At 36.9% G+C, this 21,114-nt stretch overlaps 1 protein-coding gene across 2 annotated transcripts in view; it reads left to right on the top strand.

Annotated features, from left to right (window-relative positions):
* The window catches only part of CSMD3 (CUB and Sushi multiple domains 3), a 1,379,111-nt gene that overhangs the window by 624,553 nt on the left and 733,444 nt on the right, over positions 1–21,114 (top strand). For both annotated transcript variants that reach the window (XM_004372959.1, XM_004372958.1), the window contains one exon: positions 4,471–4,595. In XM_004372959.1, the coding sequence (XP_004373016.1) occupies positions 4,471–4,595 (125 nt within the window). The remainder of the gene's footprint in view (positions 1–4,470; positions 4,596–21,114) is intronic.

The following is a 21,114-nucleotide window of genomic DNA, read 5'->3' as shown; positions in this document are numbered from 1 at the left end:
TACAGTCCATGTGCCTAAAATATCATATATGATGCTATTAAAGGCATCATTTAAGCTAACTGAAGGTAAAATATTGAAGTGGACAATTGCCTTCCCATCTCCATTTTGAAAGCTGCTTTCCTCCTACCTTCTTTTTCTGTATGCTATTCCTCTCTTAGCACTTCTAGTTTAACTTAAGCCCCTAAAACACTGTAGCAAATGTTCTCCCAGGGTCATGCACTTGCTATGGACAGAGGAGAAAACATTTAATTTTGAGATGAGGGATCAGGAAAAACTTCATGGGTAACCTAAAATTAGCTCTCATTCTAATTAGAGGGAAATGAAAATTTCTGCAAGAGGAAATATTGTGAGCAAGGGCAGAGACATGATAAAATATTAATTACAGGTAGTAGAGTTTTGAATAGCAGATGTGTAGAAGGGAGATGTGAGAGGCAGTAAAAAACTTAATATTATAAACACACAAAGTCTTTCTTTCATGTTTTACTATCATTAGTTTCTAACCACTATCTCCCTAGTACAGGTCACCATTATCTCGTCATTTCCATGAGAGCCTGGATCACTGCAATAGCTTGTTAACCAAACTCTCTGCTTCTCCCTTTGCCCCTTCAAGTTGATTCCTCACCAGCAGCCAATATGATCACTTTAAAATGTAAAGAAATATAATGACATCCCCTTGGCTCATATTCCTACAGTAACTGCTCGATTCTCTAGAATCCTTGCTTTAGCCTTGTTGTTGTGTGCTGTGGAGTAGATTCCGACTCATGGCAACCCCATATGACAGAGTAGAACTGCCCCATGGGGTTCAAGGTCATGAATGATCTGCCTCCAAGCCCCAGTTGCTTCCTTTAATTAGTTGTATATCTTTCTCCCCTTCATTTGTGTATTGGTTAAGAGTTCGGCTGCTAACCAAAAGGTCGGCAGTTCAAATCCACCAGGTGCTCCTTGGAAACCGTATGGTATGAGTTGGAATCGACTCTACTGCAAGGGGTTTGGTTTGGTTTAATCACATTATTTTCCTTGCCGTGTTTGAACACAGTTAACACATTTTTGCCTCAGGGACTCTGTACTTGCCCCCCCCCCCCAGCTCCAAGCTTTCCTCACGTTATTCATAGAATGCCTTTCCTCACTTCTTCCTGTCTCTGCAAACATCACTTCAACAGAGAGGCCTTCTCTGACTGCCTATCATTCTGCACATACATCACCATAATGTATTTTTCTTTATAGCACTTATCATCAGCTAAAGCATTACTTTTATTTTGTTATTTACAGTTTAACCTTTCTCACTGAAATGTAAGCTCCCTGTTATAATCTGTAGCGGTGGTGTGTTGGATCTCGCTCATACCAGCCCATGCAAGCTGTTTGTTAAGTTTTCAGGAATTCTGGGAGCCAGTTGTAACATAGCCATAATTAAAAATTCAATTATATGAGCTTACAATTTAATAAATTGCATTAAAAACTAAGATAATAAATATTCAAAACTCATCATATTCTAGTTATTCTACTACCTCATACTATTTTTTATGCATTTGATGTGAGTTATGTATTTAGTATCTATATGGTGAAAAATTCCTTCCCAAATCCACCTACACTGATATCACATTGATAGCTTGAAATCAAACATTGAAAGTATTTATACCATGGAAATCGGCTCATGCTACAGGGCTTTTTTTCCCCTCAGGGAGCCAATTGTTAAACATTTACCAAGACACCACTGGCCTGAATCTACAACAATGCCTAATACATTATAGGTACTCAATAAATATTTACTGAATGAATGAATAAACGGTTTTCCAAGGAGGGACTCCAAAATGGAAAATACATGTTGATAATCAGATAGCAACTATACAATATTCATCCTTTGGTGCTGTTTTATAGCTTCTGTTAGTAAAGAGCCTGCCATTTAAAATACCAGTCCAGTACATCACAGAACTGATACATAACATGCATTTCTAACTGGGATTCAGGTAGCCAAAAATTTGAACATTATAACATTAGTTTAGGTCATAAACACTTATTTAAGAAAGCAGAATTTATTGTGAAATAGTTATTTTCCATCTTGTATGGAGATGTCCCCCACTACATAACTGGAGTAAGTATCAGGGCTGTTTCCATTTGCCAGCCCAAGAGTAAATAATGAAAAATAATGAACTTTATGTACAGATAGCAGGTGGTAGGAGGTGGGTACATGTGCCTACTAAGCAATTTAAATAACCTCAAAAGAGTACCCTGAACCAAGAATAATTTTGTCCATTTCTAGGGATATGGATATCTCTGAATGCATTAGGCTGTCTTATACAGATATTAGTAGTATTAAATCTGCAAGCTAAATCATTTTTTTCACTCATTCTAAAAAAGAAACCCATCTGGAGTCAATGAGAGGTCCAAGAAGGCCCTGGAGGTAGCCTATTTCTTGGGTATATGTATGTTTGCTCTGATGATAAGTCACTGAGCTGTGCATTTTTTGTTTTGTACACTTTTCTGGATGTGTTTTATATTTTAAAATAAACCCATTTATTAAAAGGAGAGAGTAAAAGGGGAAGAAATGGCCCCAGAGAAGACTAGATTCTTATTCGAAGAGATTTTTTCCCTGTAATAAACCCATCTGTCTTTCGCCATGTTTCTCCTTAGTTTAGATCTTTTTGCATCTTTACCTCAGACCAGCAGTTGGATACATTTTTCTATAATGAGCCCCCAAAAAGCCAAACCCATCACTGTCGAGTTGTTTCTGACTCAGGGACACCCAACAGGACAGAGTAGAACTGCCCCATATGGTTTCCAAGGAGCAGCTGGTGGATTCAGACTGCCAACCATTTGGTTAGCAGCCTAGCTCTTAACCACTGCTCCATCAGGCCTCCTATAATAGGCAAGATAGTTAATATTTTATGCTTTGCAGGCCAAAGGATCTCTGTTGCAGCTACTCAGTGCTGCCACTGTAGCAATAAAGCAACCGTAACAAAAAAAAAAAAAAAGGTTGCCGTCAAGTGGATTCTGACTCACAGCGACCATATAAGACAGGGTAGAACTGCCCCATAGAGTTTCCAAGGAGCGCCTGGTGGATTGGAACTGCAGACCTTTTGGTTAGCAGCTGGGCTTTTAACCACTACACCACCAGGGTTTCCACAGATAATAGTAAATGAATGACTGGCTCTGGTTCAATAAAACTTTATTTATGGACACTGAAATTTGATATAATTTTTATATTTCATAAGATAGTATTATTCTCTTGATATTTTTTCAACCACTTAAATATATAAAAACCATTTTTAGTTCCCAGACTGTACAAAAAGAGACAATGGGCCAGATTTGTCCTGCAGGACAAAGTTTGCCAAACCCTGGCTTAGACTATATATTTTTTATTTTCTTACTGTCTCCCTTCATGTAATTACTCTTCTTTATAATTGTCCTCCAAACGGTTACCAGATATATCTTCTTATAATACAAATATGCTCATGTAATCCCCCTGGAAGACAAGTTTGGGGAGCTGAACAGGAGATGTTCATGTGCAGGCTCGATGAGAAGGTAGAGATAACACCCTCTGACATAAAGGGAAGGGACAGCAGTGCAGGAAGAAAACAGTATAGGGTGTACAGTGACTGTCACGTGCCAGTGTTGCTAAAGCATCATAAGGGGCGCTAGGTGAGAGACAACGTAAAGGAATTGATAAGGAATTACTCCTGTGGTGGTGTAGTGGTTAAGAGCTACCACTGCTAACCAAAAGGTTAAGATTGGCAGTTCGAATCTACCAGGCACTCCGTTGAAACCCTATGGGGCAGTTCTACTCTGTCCCATAGGGTGACTATGAGTCAGAATCGACTTGATGGCAATGAGTTATGGTTGTTACCGTTAAGGAACTTATACTTTATTTTTTTGGCTAGTGGCGTGCTATTTAACAATTTTAGGAAAGCAAATTCATGGTTAGTTTGTATTTCAGAAAAACATCCATTACCCTTGGCAATTAGAGTAAAAACAACCATTACTCCTGGAAATTAGGATAAAAATTGTGCAGTCATATATATGTATGAGTATATGTGCATATACAAATATATTCTCAAATATATACACATATAAATGCATGCTAAAGAAGCACTGTAATATGGTATGAACACAAGTACTGGAATTCAAGTCAGGATGTCTACATTTTCATTCACCTTTACCTACCACTGACCTAGAATGGGATATTTAGTCAATTATTTAACCGTGATTTCCACAGATGAAAAAACAAGAATATTAAACTTGATGATAGCTTTAAATTTTTATAAATCCTACCAATACCTGCAAGTTAGTGACCTACAATAGATTTATCTGTCTATCATTTTTGTTATGTATTTGTAGAAGTTAATTTTCACATTATATTTAGCAATAAGACAACTTGGTATATATTTGACATATTGGATATTGATTGTAGAAGTAGAGCCTAATTATTGTGTTACATATTTCTAATTCTGTTTTTAACCCTTTGTTCAATTTTAGCCTTGGCTCAACTGTGCAGTTCTCTTGTGATGAAGATTATGTCCTACAGGGTGCAAAGAGCATTACCTGTCAAAGAATAGCTGAAGTCTTTGCTGCTTGGAGTGACCACAGGCCCGTATGTAAAGGTAAAGAAAAGTCTTTAAAATAAAAATATTCTCTTAATACAGTTTAGTAGTTTGAGTTTCATTCCATTTAACATAAATTACATTTAAATCTTTGAGTTACAATTTAATCTTTATTTTAAGAAAACAGTCAGCTTGTGTATTTAATGATATTTATTGAAAATCTGTAATATATGAAGCACTGTGCTACATTCCCAAGGACCTCCTAATCTAATAATCATATAACAATTAGTTAAATCATAGAATATGTAACATAAGACACTGGAAATTGTTTTTTAATTACAAATTGCCATCTTATAAGCGTTGATATGGATTTGTTTTTAAACCATAATTTCACCTCACTTGTAGAATTTCCCATTTTTATTGCCTGTGTGTCTAATAGTACTGGTGTTAATGCCGGGTGGAGCTGGAGTATATGTTCTATAGTTAGCTAATTTAATCTAAGACAAATCAATGAGTGTTCTGGCTTTTCACATTCTCAGTAAATTCAGATAGGACGGCATTTTTTTTTTTTTTTAATAAGTAAGCAAGGAACTGACTCAGAAAAATTTTAAATACAGAGAAATTCGTTATGAAAAAGAAGTAAAAATTTTTATACCTACTTGGGAAAAGACAGAAATGAAACAACCAACTTAGGACACATCAATTTTCAAAATGGGAGTTGAATATGTATTAAAATATACATCTGACTTTATATTGAATGTCAATAAACAATTCACACTGAACAACCACAGCTGATTGAAAGGGATAGTGCTTATCTATAAAATCGATGCCACCATGTTTAGAGATTGAAAAATATGCCAATGTCATTTAGAAATAAACATTGAAGTTTGCAAGAACCAGACAATTGAGGTCAGACTGATTCCCAATAGCAAGGACTCAGGGATCCTTGCACGTAGAAGAAGAAACTCTTTTTTTTTTGGTTGTTGTTGTTGTTGTTGTTGTTGTTGTTTAGGTTTAAATAACTGCCACCGACTTGTGACAGACAATAGAAATAACTAAGATCTCATTAATAAATTTTTTTTTTTAAATGTATGTACTTAGATTTTTTTTCCTTATTCTTCAATGAATTTTAATAGAAAACTCTTAACAATACGAATATATTATCATTAAATAGGACTGTCTAATTTCTTGGTTTCTACATTGCTCACTCTTCTTTCCCTTCTGACTATCCCTTCCATACTACGTTACTTACTCAACTTCCTCTCTTCTTTAAATGTGAATGCTAGCTAACCTTGGAAATTACTTTGCTCTTCTTGGTCTGCCTTGGTCCTTCTCTCACACACACCCTTACCACCTTTCTTCAAAGAAAATGTTTCATTATAAAAGAAACCAAGTCTTTTTTCTAAACCTTACAAAGCTGTGTTTGAAAATGAATATGCATCCTGACCTACTGACATACCTGATTGCTTGTTTCCTGTTGTTATTGTATTTTTAATAATGGCACCCCTGCATTTTTCAGTGCCTTACTACTCTTAACACCACGCTTCTGTCAGCTTGTTGTACTGTGGTGGCTTGTGTGTCGCTGTGATACTGGAAGCTTTGCCACCAGTATTTCAAATACTAGCAGGGTCACCCATGGTGGACAGGTTTCAACTGAGTTTCCAGACTAAGATAGACTACGAAGAAAGATCCAACAGTCTACTTCTCAAAATAATTAGCTTGTGAAAACCTTACGAATAGCAGTGGAACATTGTCTGATATAATGTCAGAAGATGAGCCGCTCAGGTTGGAAAGCACTCAAAATATGACTGGGGAAGAGAGCTGCCTCCTCAAAGTAGATTTGACCTTGATGATGTGGATGGAGCTAAGTTTCTGAAACCTTCAACTGCTGATGTGGCATGACTCAAAATGAGAAGAAACAGCTGCAAATATCCATTAATAATTGGAACATGGAATGTATGAAGTATGAATCTAGGAAAATTGGAAATCATCAAAAATGAAATGGAAAGCATAAAAATCAATATCCTAGGCATTAGTGGGCTGAAATGGACTGATATTGGCCTTTTTGAATCAGACAATAATATGGTCTACTATGCTGGGAATCACAACTTGCAGAGGAATGGCACTGTATTCATCTTCAAAAAGAAAATTTCAAAATCTATCCTGAAGTACAACACTGTCAGTGATAGAATAATATCCATACACATGCAAGAAAGACCAGTTAATACTACTATTATTCAAATTTACGCACCAACCACTAATGCCAAAGATGAGGAAATTGAAGATTTTTACCAACTTTTGCAGTCTGAAATTGATCAAACATGCAATCAGGATGAGTTGATAATTACTGATGATTAGAATGTGAAAGTTGGAAACAAAGAAGGATCGGTAGTAGGAAAATATGGCCTTGGTGATAGAAACTATACGGGAGATTGCATGATAGAATTTTGCAAGACCAACAACTTCTTCATTGCAAATATCTTTTTTCACCAACATAAATGGTGACTATACACATGGACCTCATCAGATGGAATACACAGGAATCAAATCGACTACATCTGTGGAAAGGGCTGATGGAAAAGCTCAATATTATCACTCAAAACAAGGCCAGGGGCTGACTGTGGAACAAATCATCAGTTGCTCATATGCAAGTTCAAGATGAAGCTAAAGAAAATTAGGACAAGTACAAAAGAGCCAAAGTATGACCTTAAGTATATCCCACCTCAATTTAGAGATCATCTCACAAATAGATTTGATGCATTGAACGCTAATGGTGGAAGACCAGATGTGCTGTGGAATGACACCAAGGATATCATATATGAAGAAACAAAAGGTCATTAAAAATACAGGAAAGAAAGAAATGACCAAAATGAATGTCAGAAGAGATGCTGAAAGTTGTTCTTGAACATCACGTGCTAAAACGAATGGAAGAAATGATAAAGTAAAAAAGCTGAGCAGAGGATTTCAATGGGCAGTTCAATAAGACAAAGTATTATATTGACATCTGCAGAGAGCTGGATATAGAAAACCAAAAGGGACGAACATGCTTGGTATTTCTCAAGCTGTAAGAACTGAAGAAAAACTTCAAACCTCAAGTTGCAATAGTGAAATATTCCATGGGCAAAATACTGAATGATGCTGGCAGAATCAGAAGAAGATGGGAGGAATAACAGAGTCACTCTATCTAAAAGAATTGGTTGACGTTGAGTCATTTCAAGAGGTAGCATATGAAGAAGAACGTATGGTACCGAAGGAAGAAGTCCAAGCTGCATTGAAGGTATTGGCAGAAAACAAGCCTCCAGTAATTAACAGAATACCAGTTGAGATGTTTTAGCAAACAGATGCAGTACTGGAAGTGCTCACTCATCTATGCCAAGAAATTTGGAAGACAGCTACCTGGCCAACTGACTGGAAGAGATCTGTATTTATGCCTATTCCAAAGAAAGGTGATCCAAATGCATGTTTGTTTAATGAGAAACTAGCTTGCTCTGTAAACGTTCATCTAAAGTATATATATATATATTTAAAAAAAGTAACCAATGGAGGCATTAATATCTTCATTTTAGAAATATGGAACATGAGACTTAGAAAGGTCCAGTCACTTTCCCAAGTTCAAATGGCTGGAAAGTGGCAAAGTCCTTTAAGAAACATTTTTCACAAATGAAGAGAGAAACCAGATTTCAGAGCCTTAAATTGGGAATAGAAAATGATAAAAAGGAAACAATAGTTGTATTGCACTCACTTGGCGGTGGTACGTCAGAGTAAGACAGAAGTAAAAGAGAATCTACATTCTTCTCAAGTTAAATAGAAGTTTCCTGAAACTTACAGGTATTTATTCATTACTTTCCTCATTTCCAAAGGTGTAAAAGAGAACATACAGTGCAATATATAAGAAATAAATAAAGAAACAAGCATGATGAGAAAAGGGGGTAAAATTCACATGATCCTAAACAAAATGTTATACACAAGTTGGTAAACATCTTTTAAGAATGATTTACATATTCAACTTAAATATTATAGCTGTCAAACTAAATAGAGAAAAGTAACTAGTTTTCATAAATCAAATTGTTTATGAACTATGCCAATGACACAAGAAAAAGCATACCTTTCCCTGGCATTGAGATCTGAAATAGCTTGCATTGTTCATTATAAATTGTACACTGAGTAATATTGTGGGATTTCTTTCAACAACGTCCTGCAATGAATAGTACAGCAAACTGTATAAGGCTGATTTCTCCGGGTGCCTTTCATTCAAGATGAGATTATAACTGCAAGGGGCAATATAGTGAAAACCATGGATCAGAAATGATGTGATCCAAGTATGCGGTTTCAATTTAACTTAAATTAGATGTGTACATTTTTTGATGGAAAAAAAGAAAGGGAAAATAAAGGATAGATTAAAGAAAAAGAGATTATTTGGGAACAAAAATCTCGCAGAAGTAAGAAAAATTATAGCCAGATCATGGAATTTAAGATCTACATAAAATAAGATGAATAGTATAAACCATATTTTTTTAAGACTCTCACTTTGATAAAAAGAATAAATCATATTTATGATGATTATAAATTCTTCAAAGGCAGAAAAAAATGTGTTATATTATTTTTGTTATATTTCTCATAAGCCCTACATCACCAGGAGTAGCTCTGTACTGACTTGAATCTCAAGATCTGTTTGTTGAATAGTAATGTGTGATTGTCTTGGGTCCAAAATTGATGGTAAAACACACAGACACACACACTCATTCAACATTCGTTATCTGAGAGGTATTAAAAAAAGTATACATTGATATTATTTCTTCTAAATATCACATTTTTCTGCAGGTATTAATAATTTATGCATAGCTTTATTTTCTCACTGCATGCGAGTCATGTGTATGGTTTATAAAGTACATTTTGGTATTAGAAATTGCTAGTTGTGGTGCTGGAAACAGAAATAGAGAGAACACGATGAAATAGTAATTGAAGTTTTAAAATGACTATCCACTGTGAGTCTGAACAAAAGATAGTTCTCATGTCTCATGGGTGCTTGGATAGAATAAATATGCTTTTATCCAGACAGCAGTAAAATAGCAGTATCAGTGCACTGCACCTTTGTGCAGTTATTAATATAACTGCCTATAATGTATTGCATGGTTGAACAATCAAGAAATCGTGATTTTAAAGGGACTGAAATTTCACACAAACAGAAAATTATGAATTAAAAGAAAAAAAGCAATTTGGAAATTAATATTAATGAGTGTTACACAAATAGAGACAATAATTTTTCTTCATTCAGTGGGACATGTATAGGAGATTTTACCAGTTTACAGTTATGGAAGTAATTAGTCCTTTGTTGGAAATGAAGTGGGTAGCTAAAAGCTGAAATTATGAAGATAAGCAGCCTTATACACTGGAATGGTGTACAGAATGCTTAAAGTTTTGTGGTGTAAAAAGAAACAAAGTATTTATTTTAGAGTTAATAATTTTGTTAATTTAGAAACATTTCAGAGAGTTAAAATGATAGATTACACAAGAATTTTTAAGTAATTTTCAATCAATATTTGTTTGCACAGCCCATATAACCAAAGTTTTTGTCTGATAAGCCAAAACGGAATGAACCAGTAAGGGGAGTAAGAGAAGGGATAATTAAGAGACGATTAGAAAACACGACAAAGAAGTATGAAAATACTGGAGTAAAAAAATCATAAAGCCATCCTTTAATTCCTTTACTCATCAATCATTAAATTATTTGTTTATTCATTTATTAGTATACTCATTAATTCTTTTATTTACCATTCAAGAAACATTAATGCACGTGAGCGGGTGTACCAGATTAAATCCTATATGAAAAACATAATGTGTAATGGTTTTTTATTATTTTGTGTTTACTTACAAGGCACAAACCAAAAAACAGATAATACACGGTAGTCTGGGTTGACACGAATTGGAATTGATTCAACAGCAACGGATTTGGCTTTCGGTTTTGGTTTTGTGTGTAAGAGAGATACAGTACTCTATAAAATTCAGGTGAAGATTATTAATATGTTTGAGGGTAGTCAGACATTGACCATGGAGGAAGTAGTATGTGGGCAGAGCCTGAGAATTATTTTGGATTTCAATAGAGGGATTTTGATGCAGAAATCATTCCAAGTATAGAGAATTTGTCATGAGGAAAAAGCACAATGTAAACTGACATTTTTGGGGAATGAGGTGAGGGATGAGTTGTCAGACTCTGCCAGTTCAAATCCCTGAACTTCTACTTTAGTAATTTGCCCTCTTTATAATTCTCAAAATTCTTATCTGTAAAAGGGATGTTACAATATATTAGTACCTACTGCAAAGGGAGTTGAAAATTTGTATGAGAACAGAGTGAGGTAATCTGTATATAAACCTTTATCATAGAGCCTGAAACATAGTAAGCCTTAATGGATGGAAGTGGTGGTGGTGCTGCTGCTGCTAGTGGTTGTGACAAAAAAAAAAAGAAATTTGCATTCCAGTTGACTCTGACTCACGGCAGCTCCAAGTATGTAGAGTAGAACTATGCTTCACAGGGTTTTCTTTCTTTCTCTCTCTCCTTCTTTCTTTCCGTCTTTTTTTAAATTGTGCTTTAGGTAACAGTTTACAGAGCAAATTAGTTTCTCATTAAAAAATTAATGTTGTTGTTTTTAGGTGCCATCGAGCTGGTTCTGACTCATAGGGACCCCATGAACAACAGAACGAAACACTGCTCTGTCCTATGCCATCCTCACAATTGTTGTTATGCTTGAGACCACTGTTGCAGCTTCTATGTTAATCCATCTCATTGAGGATCTTCTTCTTTTTCTCTGACCCTCTATTTTACCAAGCATAATGTCCTTTTCCAGGGACTGGTCCCTCCTGATAACATGTCCAAAGTATGAGACAAAGTCTTGCATCCTTGCTTCTAAGGAGCATTCTGGCTCTATTTCTTCCAACACAGGCTTGTTCATTCTTCTGGCAGTCCATGGTATATTCAATATTCTTTGCCATCACCATAATTCAAAGACTTCAATTCTTCTTCGGTCTTCTTTATTCATTGTCCAGCTTTTGCATGCATATGAAGCGACTGAAAACACCATGGCTTGAGTCAGTCACACCTTAGTCCTTAAAGTGACATCTTCACTTTTTAACACTTTAAAGAGGTCTTTTACAGCAGATTAATACAATTAATACTGATACTGTTTTGTGCCATTGGTTGCCAACCCTCTCTCCTTCTTGGCCTTAGGTTCCCCATTTCCATTCATCCAGCTTTCCTGTCCCCTTCTGCCTTCTTGTCCTTGCCCCTGGACTGGCATGCCCATTTAGTCTCTTATACGTGATTGAACTATGTGTGTTACTGTTTGTTTTTTTAGGCCTGTCTAATCTTTGGCTAAAGGGTGAACCTCAGAAGAGACTTCAGTATTGAGTTAAAAGGATGTCTGGGGGCCATACTCTCAGGGTTTCTCCAGTCTCTGTCAGACCAGGAAGCCTGGTCTTTTGTGTGTGTGTGTGAGTTAGAATTTTGTTCTACATTTTTCTCCAGCTCTGTCTGGGACCCTCTATTGTGATCCCTGTCAGAGCATTTGGTGGTTGTACCCAGGCACCATCTAGTTGTGCTGGACTCAGTCTGGTGGAGGCTATGGTAGTTGTGGTCCATTAGTCCTTTGGACTAATCTTTCCCTTGTGTCTTTGGTGTCCTTCATTCTGCCTTGCTCCAGCTAGAGTGGGACCAGTAGACGTATCTTAGATAGCCACTCACAAGCTTTTAAGACCCCAGATACTACTCACCAAAGAGGGATGTAGAAAAATTTCTTTATAAACTACGTTATGCCAGTTGAGCTAAATGTCCCCTGAGACCATGATCTCTAGCCTTCAGCCCAGTAACTCCATCCCTGAGGGTGTTTGGATGTGTATATGAATCTTATGACTTTGCCTTGGTCAAGTTGTGCTGACTTCCCCAGTACTGTGTACTGTCTTACCTTTCACCAAAGTTTCCACTTATCTATTGGCTACTTAGTGTTTTTCCCTCCCCATTGATCCTGTCCCTCATAACCATCAAAGGTTGTTTCTTTTTGTGTGTAAACCTTTTTATGAGTTTTTATAATAGTAGACTCGTACAGTATTTGTCCTTTTATGGTTGACTTATTTCACTCAGCATGGTGCCCTCCAGATTCATCCATGTTGTGAGATGTTTCGCAGATTCATCATTGTTCTTTATTGTTGGGTAGTATTCCATTGTGTGTATGTACCATAGTTTGTTTATCCATTCGTCTGATGATAGGCACTTAGGTTGTTTCTATCTTTTTGCTATTGTGAGTAATGCTGCAGTGAACATGGGTGTGCTTATGTCTATTCAGGTGACGGCTTTTATTTCTCTAAGATATATTTCTAGGAGTGGTATTTCTGGATCGTATAGTATTCCTATTTCTAGCTTTTTAAGAGCCCTAGTGGCACAGTGGTTAAAGTGGTCAGCTGTCAACCAAAAAGATCGGCAGTTTTTAAGGAAGACCATATCGGTTTCCAAAATGGTTGTAACATTTAGCATTCCCACCAGCAGTGCATAAGAATTCCAGTCTCCCTGCAGCCTCTCCAACACCAACATTTGTTATTTTTTGTTTTTCTGATTAGTGCCAGTAATGTCGGGGTGAGGTGGTTTCTCATTGTAGTTTTAATTTGCATTTCTCTGATGGCTTGTGATCTCAAGCATTTCCTCATGTGTTTGTTAGCCACTTGAATGTGTTCTCCGCAAGGTTTTCAGTTGCCGATTTTCCTAAAGTAGATCTCCAGGACTTTCTCCTGAGGCAACTCTGAGTGCACTTGAACCTTCAGTCTTTCAGTTAGCTGCTGAGTACATTAACCATTTGACCACCCAGGGGGTCTCCCATGGTGGTGGTAATTGTTGTTAATTCCTCTGGTGTCCAAAGTCATCGGTTATTTGCCCCGTCCAACTTTGTGTCTTTAACTCTTATGAAGAGTGTGTCCCATCATCTTAATTCTTACCAGAATCACCACCTCAGTTTTCATACATGTCTGAACTATCCTTAAAGACTACACCTAAAAATTATGTTGTGCGTGTCTTTCAAGGTCATGCTCACTTTCACCTGCTCCAATAGTTCCTTCCTGACTACTGCAGTTATCCTTTATTTTTTCCTTCTTTAAAACAACTTTACATTTATTATATTCACCCCAGAAATTAGCATTTAATTTCATTCTTTCTGTCAATGTTTCCTAATTATTTCATGAGCAGAAGTCTTTCTTCCTCAACCAAAACCACCTCAGGAAGAACACAATAATCAACACTTCTAAAGTGCTTCAATTTTGAATGGATTAGTCTCCACTGTTGCCAAGAAGAGGACAGTTACTGATGCTGTCTATCCATCCATTGACTTTGATTCAATAAAATGATCATAACCCCATTGCCACTGAGTTGATTCCAACTCATAGTGACCCTATAGGACAGAGTAGAACTTCCACATAAGGTTTCCAAGGCTGTAATCTTTAAGGCTGTAATTGATACTATCAAGAACCTATGGTATTGAAGGAAGAAGTCCAAGCTGCAATGAAGGCGTTGTTGATAAACGAGGCTCTAGGAATTGGTGGAATACCAGTTGAGACAAATGGATGCAGCGCTGGAGGTGCTCACTCATCTATGTCAAGAAATCTGGAGGAGAGCTACTTGGCCAACCAACTGGAAGAGATCCATATTTGTGCCCCTTCCAAAGAAAGGTGATCCAACAGAATGCAGAAATTATCAAACAATATCATTAAAATCACACCCAAGTAAAATTTTGCAGATGATTCAAAATCTGTTGCAGCAATACATTGACAAGTAACTTCCAGAAATTCAAGCCAGATTCACAAGAGGACCTGCAACAAGGGATATCATTGCTGATGTCAGATGGATCATGGCTGAAATCAGAGAATACGAGGAAGAAGTTTACCTGTGTTTTATTGACTATGCAAAGACATTCTACTGTGTGTATTATATCAAATTATGGATAACATTGTGAAGAATGGGAATTCCAGAACACTTAATTGTAGTCGTAAGGAACCTATTCATAGACCAAGAGGTAGTCATTCAGACAGAACAAGAGGATACTGCGTGGTTTAAAATCAGGGAAGGTGTGCATCGGGGTTGTATCCTTTCGCCATACATATTCAGTTTGTATGCTGAGCAGATAATCTGAGAAGCTGGACTATATGAAGAAGAACGCAGTATCAGGATTGAAGGAAGATTCATTAACAACCTGCCTTATTCAGATGACACAACCTTGCTTGCTGAAAGTGAAGAGGACTTGAAACACTTACTGATGAAGATGGAAGAATACAGCCTTCAGTATGGATTATACCTCAACATAAAGGAAACAAAAATTCTCACAAATGGGCCAATAAGCTACATCACGATAAATGGAGAAAATAGTGACGTTATCAAGGATTTCATTTTACTTGGCTCCACAATCAACGTTCATGGAAGCAGCAGTCAAGAAATCAAAAACGTATTGCATTGGGCAAATCTGCTACCGAAGACCTCTTTAAAGTGTTGAAAAACAAAGCTGTCTCCTTGAAAATTAAGGTGTGCCTGACCCAAGCCAGGGTATTTTCAATCACAACATTTGCATGTGAAAGCTGGACAATGAGTATGGAAGACCAAAGAAGAATTGATGCATTTGAATTATGGTGCTAGCGTCGAATACTCGACATACCATGGACTACCAGAAGAAGAAACAAGTCTGTCTTGGAAGAGGTACAACCAGAATGCTTCTTGGAAGGCAGAATGGTGAGACTCTTTACCCAATATTTACTAAGGGCTTTTGAGGTCTCACATACTTTGGATATGTTATCTGGAGAGACCAGTCGGTGAAGAAGATTGTCATGCTTGGTAAACTAGAGGGTGAGTGAAAAAGAGGAAAATCCTCAATGATATGGATTGACACAGTGGCTTCAATAATGGGCTCAAACATAGCAATGATAGTGAGGGTGGCACAAGACCAGGCAGTGTTTCATTCTGTTTTATGTAGGGTGGCTGTGAGTCAGAACTGACTTGATAGCAACTAACAACAACAACAATCTTTACAGAAGCAGACTGCCATGTCTTTCTCCTGTGGAGTGGCTGGTGGGTTCAAACCACTTACCTTTAATTAGCAGCCGAGCACTTAACAACTGTACCACCAGGGCTCCTTGAAAGAATCATAATGTGGGTCAATTCCTTTCTTCATAGACAAAGTAAAAAAATGGATGTGCAGGTTATATGATCGATGATTGCTGGCCAAACCTAAGAGCTATGGCTCTCATTAGCCAATATTTACTAAAGGCTTTCGGGGTCTTACCATTTTCAAAGTTCTTTCACATGTGTTACAAAATCCTCCTCATATTTTATGTTCCCTCATAATGTTCAGTCCAGTGACCATTACACCTGTATTTTTGTATGTGTGATAGGTGCTAAATAAGCATTTTGAATAAGTATTGATGGAAGATTTAATTAAGTAAACAGTTTAACATAGTAATGTGCTTATTGTAACCAGAGAAAGTTGCCCTTGGTACAAGACTTCTTGTTCTGCAAAAGCAATTAGAAATTTTTGCCCAAGAGCAAACCAAAATCTGCTGAAATCTGTCAACCAGAAAAAATACAGCAAGTGTTTTTCTGTAGTAGTTGTTGATGCCTTTATTAAATTCAAGGAATAATGTTACAGATGAGATGATGCATAATAAGGTGATAGCAATTAATAGAGTGACATATGGTGAGGAAGATAGACAGATGGTCTAAATATGGAAGCTTACCACACTTTCATATTTCTTGTGTTCATCATTTTTTTCTAAAAGCAGCAATTTGAGATTTTATTATATGATTTTGATTAGCAAATGCATCTTACTGAGCTCTAAAAATTAATAAAGTTTTTAATGATAAGATGTCATTTACGTGTTATTTGATGGAGATTAACAGTGATTCATTTATATACCTTATTAGTAAAAATTAGGTCATTTAAAATTCAAAACTACCTGAACAATTAGAATTTTTTTGTATTTGTAGTAGATCTCTGAGATCCCTCAAAATTCCTCTGTGATGTGGAGAGCTATGTCCTGTGTTTGCTGACAGGACTTGCTATTATTACAAAGCACCTGGAAGATCTATAATGATTTAATAGCCTTTCCACTAATTCTGATTACATGAAAGGGAGGAAAACTGAAGATACTGAAGTGAGGATTCCCTCACTTAGCTTCTCCATAGTGTAACTAACTTTTATTTTAAAATAGCAGCAGAGTTAGTTCTGGGGAGAAAGGTTTATAGATAAAAGTGATTGTAATATGGCCAACAGCTAGCAAAGCGTGACACATGGCAATCACACACACAGATAATTGAATGAATGAATGCTTTATTTACCACTATGCTAGACACAATGTGAGAAGCGTAAAATAGAAGCCAACAAATCATACCCTTAAGGAATTTATAATCTCATTGAAAACATAGTACAGTCAAAATAAACTGGAAGAGAACATTCCTAAAGCAATAGAGTCATGGTGGCACAGACAATACTTAAGTCATAAAGACAGTTCAAAATAGAGAAAGGACTGAAGACTGAAATGATAATACTAACATTTGGTAAATAATTTGTCTTGACCATCAAAATATCACATAGTCACTTTATCTGAGTTTAGTTTCATTATATGTTCCTTTATTGTGACATTCATTTCTTTCTTTATTCAACAACCTCATTATTTGAATTCTTATTCTCTGTTGTTAGGTGCTGTCAAGTCAATTCCTATTCATTGCAGCCCCGTGTGAACTTCCTCATAGGGTTTTCTTGGGTGTAATCTTTTGTTTTGCATTGTTTTGTTTTTAAAATAATATTTTATTGTGTTTTTGGTGAAAGTTTACACAGCAAGTTAGGTTCTCATTTGACAGTTTCCACACAAATTGTTCAGTGTCACATTTTTCACAATGTAGCAACAGTCTCTTTGTGTTCTGGTTGTTCCATTTCCAGTAAATACTCCAGTTTCCCTGCCCCCTTATGTTCTCATCTTTGCTTTAGAGTAAATGTTGACCTCTTGGTCTCATACAGATGGTTTTTTAGTAGTGCACTGTTCTTACGGGTAACAGCCTTTATTTTGTGTGCCACTCTGCCATTTCATTAAAAGATGATCTCAGGGGATACTTTCAGTTGAGTGTTTAAAACGTGCCTAAGGGTGAAAGTCTCAGGGAGTCCTCTGGTCTCAACTGGTTCAGTTAGTCTGGCCTTTTTTAAGAATTTGAGTTTTGTTCTATCTGGGAACATCTATTGTGATCCTGGTCAGAATGGTCAGTCCTGGTAGCCAGGCACCACCTAGCTCTTCTGGTCGCAGGGTAGATGAGGTCATGGCTCGTCTAAGCTATCAACCTTGTAGAGTTCTCCGAGATTTCAATTAACTTCCTACTCTTTTGGTCCTGATGAGCAGAGACCAATTGTTGTGTCTTAGATGGTGGCTTGCAAGCTTTTAAGACACCAGATGCTAATCACTTCGCTAGGATGCAGAACATGAACTTAGTGAACTCTGTTATGACACTTGACTGAGTTGTCCCATGAGATTATGGTCCTAAGCTTTCAAAAATAGAAAACCAATCTCAGAAAATGTTTGGTTATGTGGGAGAAGTACCTAAAGTTTTGTCTTCAGTGATGATGTGTGACTGCATTTACATGTGTTTATATATACATATAGATACTTCCATCTGTTCTCACATATGTATGCACCTGTACTTACCCATATACCTATATGCCTCTACCCATGCATATGTGATCTTACAGTCATTTTTTGGACTTTGTTGGAGTTGTTGCCATCTTATATATGTCAAATTCTTTAATACTGGCATCCTTTTCTCTTGAGCGCTTCTCAGTGATATCATTTACTTTGGTCATGCTGTCCTCACCATATCTAAATTTGGTGCTTTTTTTCCCATTACTAAAAATAAGAAGTCTGTATTATCTAAAGTGTGCTTCTCCTTCCTCCCTTCCTCCCCTGGTAACCACCAATGAACATTGATCTCTCTATGAGTCTATCCTTGTCTTATAAAGGAGGGATCATACAATGTTTGTCCTTATGTGCTTGACTTATTTCACTTAGCGTTATGCCTTCCAGATCTATCCATTTTATAATGTTTTGCAGACTCATCATTGCTCTTTATGGTTGCATAGTACTCCATTATATATATGTACTATATTTTGCTTATCCATTCATCCATTGATGGGCACTTCTGTTTCCATTTTTTTGTTATTATGAATAAAGTTGCAATGAACATAGGTGTGCAGATGTCTGTGTGTGTCACTACTTTTAGGTCTCTAGGTTATATACCTATAAGTGGGATTGGTGGATCATAGGGAAGTTCTATTTCTAGTCTTTTGAAGAAGTGCTGTAACATTTTCCATAGTAGTTATACCATTTTACAGTTCAACTGGCAGTGGATAAAGGTTTCAATCTCCCCACATCCTCACCAACATTTGTTGTTATCTATTTTTTTTTGTTTGTTTGTCTTTTTTGTTTGTTTGTTTGTTTTTACCAGTGCTATTTTAACCGAGGTGAGATGGTGTCTCATTGTACTTTTGATTTGCATCTCTCTAATGGCTAATGATTGGGAACATCTTTTCATGTGCTTGTTGGCTGCTTGGATATTCTCATTGGTGAAGGTTCTGTTCATATTCTTGGCTATAATCTTCAAGAAGAAGATCATTAAGTCTTTTTAATATGGAGGAGCTAGGTGAGTTCAAATCACCAATCATTTGGTTAGCAGACTAGTGCTTAACTGTTTGTGCTACCAGGGCTCTGGTTAAGTGCTCAGCTGCTAACCAAAAGGTTGGTGTTTGAACCCACCCAGCTGCTCCTTAGGAGAAAGACCTGGCAATCTGCTTCTGTACATATTACAGCCAAGAAAACTCTATCGGACAGTTCTTCTCTATCACATAGGGTCGCTATGAGTCGGAATCACTCGACAGCACCCCAAAACAACAACATTCTCTATTAGATAAGGAGAAAAAAAGATGAATTAGAAAGGATCCTTCCTCAAAGAAATCATGTCAACTCCAGTGGTGAAAAAATCAACAGAAATATATGCATTACCATATATCACAATAAGGAATATTGCAGATAAATGAATACAGTGCTTTGCTTTCAAAGAGGATGAAGAAATCACTTCTTTTAGAAGAGCTCAGACAATTTTATACACAAGGTGATATATGACATATTTCTTGAAGGACAAGTAGGAGTTTAAGGAGAGACAGACAAAGAAGTTGAGAGACAGAAAGACATTCAAGATGAAAAAATTATATAAATAACTGAAAATTCATTGAAGGATTTGTTTTATATGCATAAAGAAGAAGAGTTCTTTTTTTTTTTTTTTTAATTGTACTTCAGGTGAAGGCTTATAGAACAAATAGTTTCCCATGAAACGGTAGTACACATATTGTTTTATCACATTGGTTAACAACTCCATAACATGTCAACCCTCTAACTTCTCAACCTTTTTTTTTGGTGAAAATACACATAGCCAAAGATACACCGTTTCAAAAATTTCTACATGCACAGTTCAGTGACATCGACCATGCTCTTCCAATTGTGCTGTTATTCTCACTAAAGATGAAGGCTTACAGAACAAAATAGCTTCTCATTTAACAGTTACTAAAAATGTTGCCCTATGACAATGGTTAACAATCTCACAGCACATCAACAATATCCTTACTCAAACTTGGGTTCCCTGTCACCAGCTTTCTTGTCCCCTTCTGCCTTCTGGACCTTGTGACTGGACTCCTGTACCTCCTTAGTCTCATTTGGTTTTACGGGGCTATCCACTCCCAGGCTGAACGGTGAACATCGGAGATAACTTCACCACTGAGCTAAAAGGGTGTCTGGGGGCCATACTCCTGGGGTTTCTCCACTCTTCTTTAGGCCAGTAAATCTGGTCTTTTTTTTTGTGAGTTAGAATTATGTTCTACATCCTTCTCCAGCTCTGTCCAGAACCCTCTGTTGTGATCTTGGTCAGAGCAGTCAGTGGTGGTAGCCGGGAACCATCTAGCTGTACTGGACTCAGTCCGGTGGAGGCCTTGGTAGCTGTGGACAGTTAGTCCTTCAGACTAATCTTTTCTTTGTATCCTCTTCTCTTCATTCTCCCTTGCTCCAAAGAGATGAGACGAGTGGAGTATCTTAGATAGCTGCTCACAGGCTTTTAAGACCCCAGACACTACTCACCAAGGTAGAATGTAGAGCATTGTCTTTATAAGCTCTGTTATGCCAATTGAGCTAGATATTCCCGGAGACCATGGTCCCCACAGCCCTCCACCCAACAATTCAGTCCCTCAGGGAGTTTGGATTTCTCTATGGGGCTTCCATGACCTTTCCTTGTACAAGTTCTGCTAGTTTCCCCTGTATTATGTACTGTCTCACTTTTCACCCAAGATACCACTTATCTATTGCCTATTTAGTATTTCCCCCCCACCCCTCCCATCGCTGGTAACCAACAAAGATTGTTACATTTTGTGTGTGAACTTTGTCATGGGTTTTGACAATAGAGGTCTCATACAATATTTGTCCTTTTGTGATTGACTTATTTCACTCAGCATAATGTCCTCCAGTTTCATCCATG

The sequence above is a fragment of the Trichechus manatus genome, unplaced genomic scaffold, assembly GCF_000243295.1.
Source record: "Trichechus manatus latirostris isolate Lorelei unplaced genomic scaffold, TriManLat1.0 scaffold00022, whole genome shotgun sequence".
NCBI lineage: Eukaryota > Metazoa > Chordata > Mammalia > Sirenia > Trichechidae > Trichechus > Trichechus manatus.
Note: the sequence above shows the minus strand (reverse complement) of the source record. Positions and strands in the feature narration are given on the sequence as shown.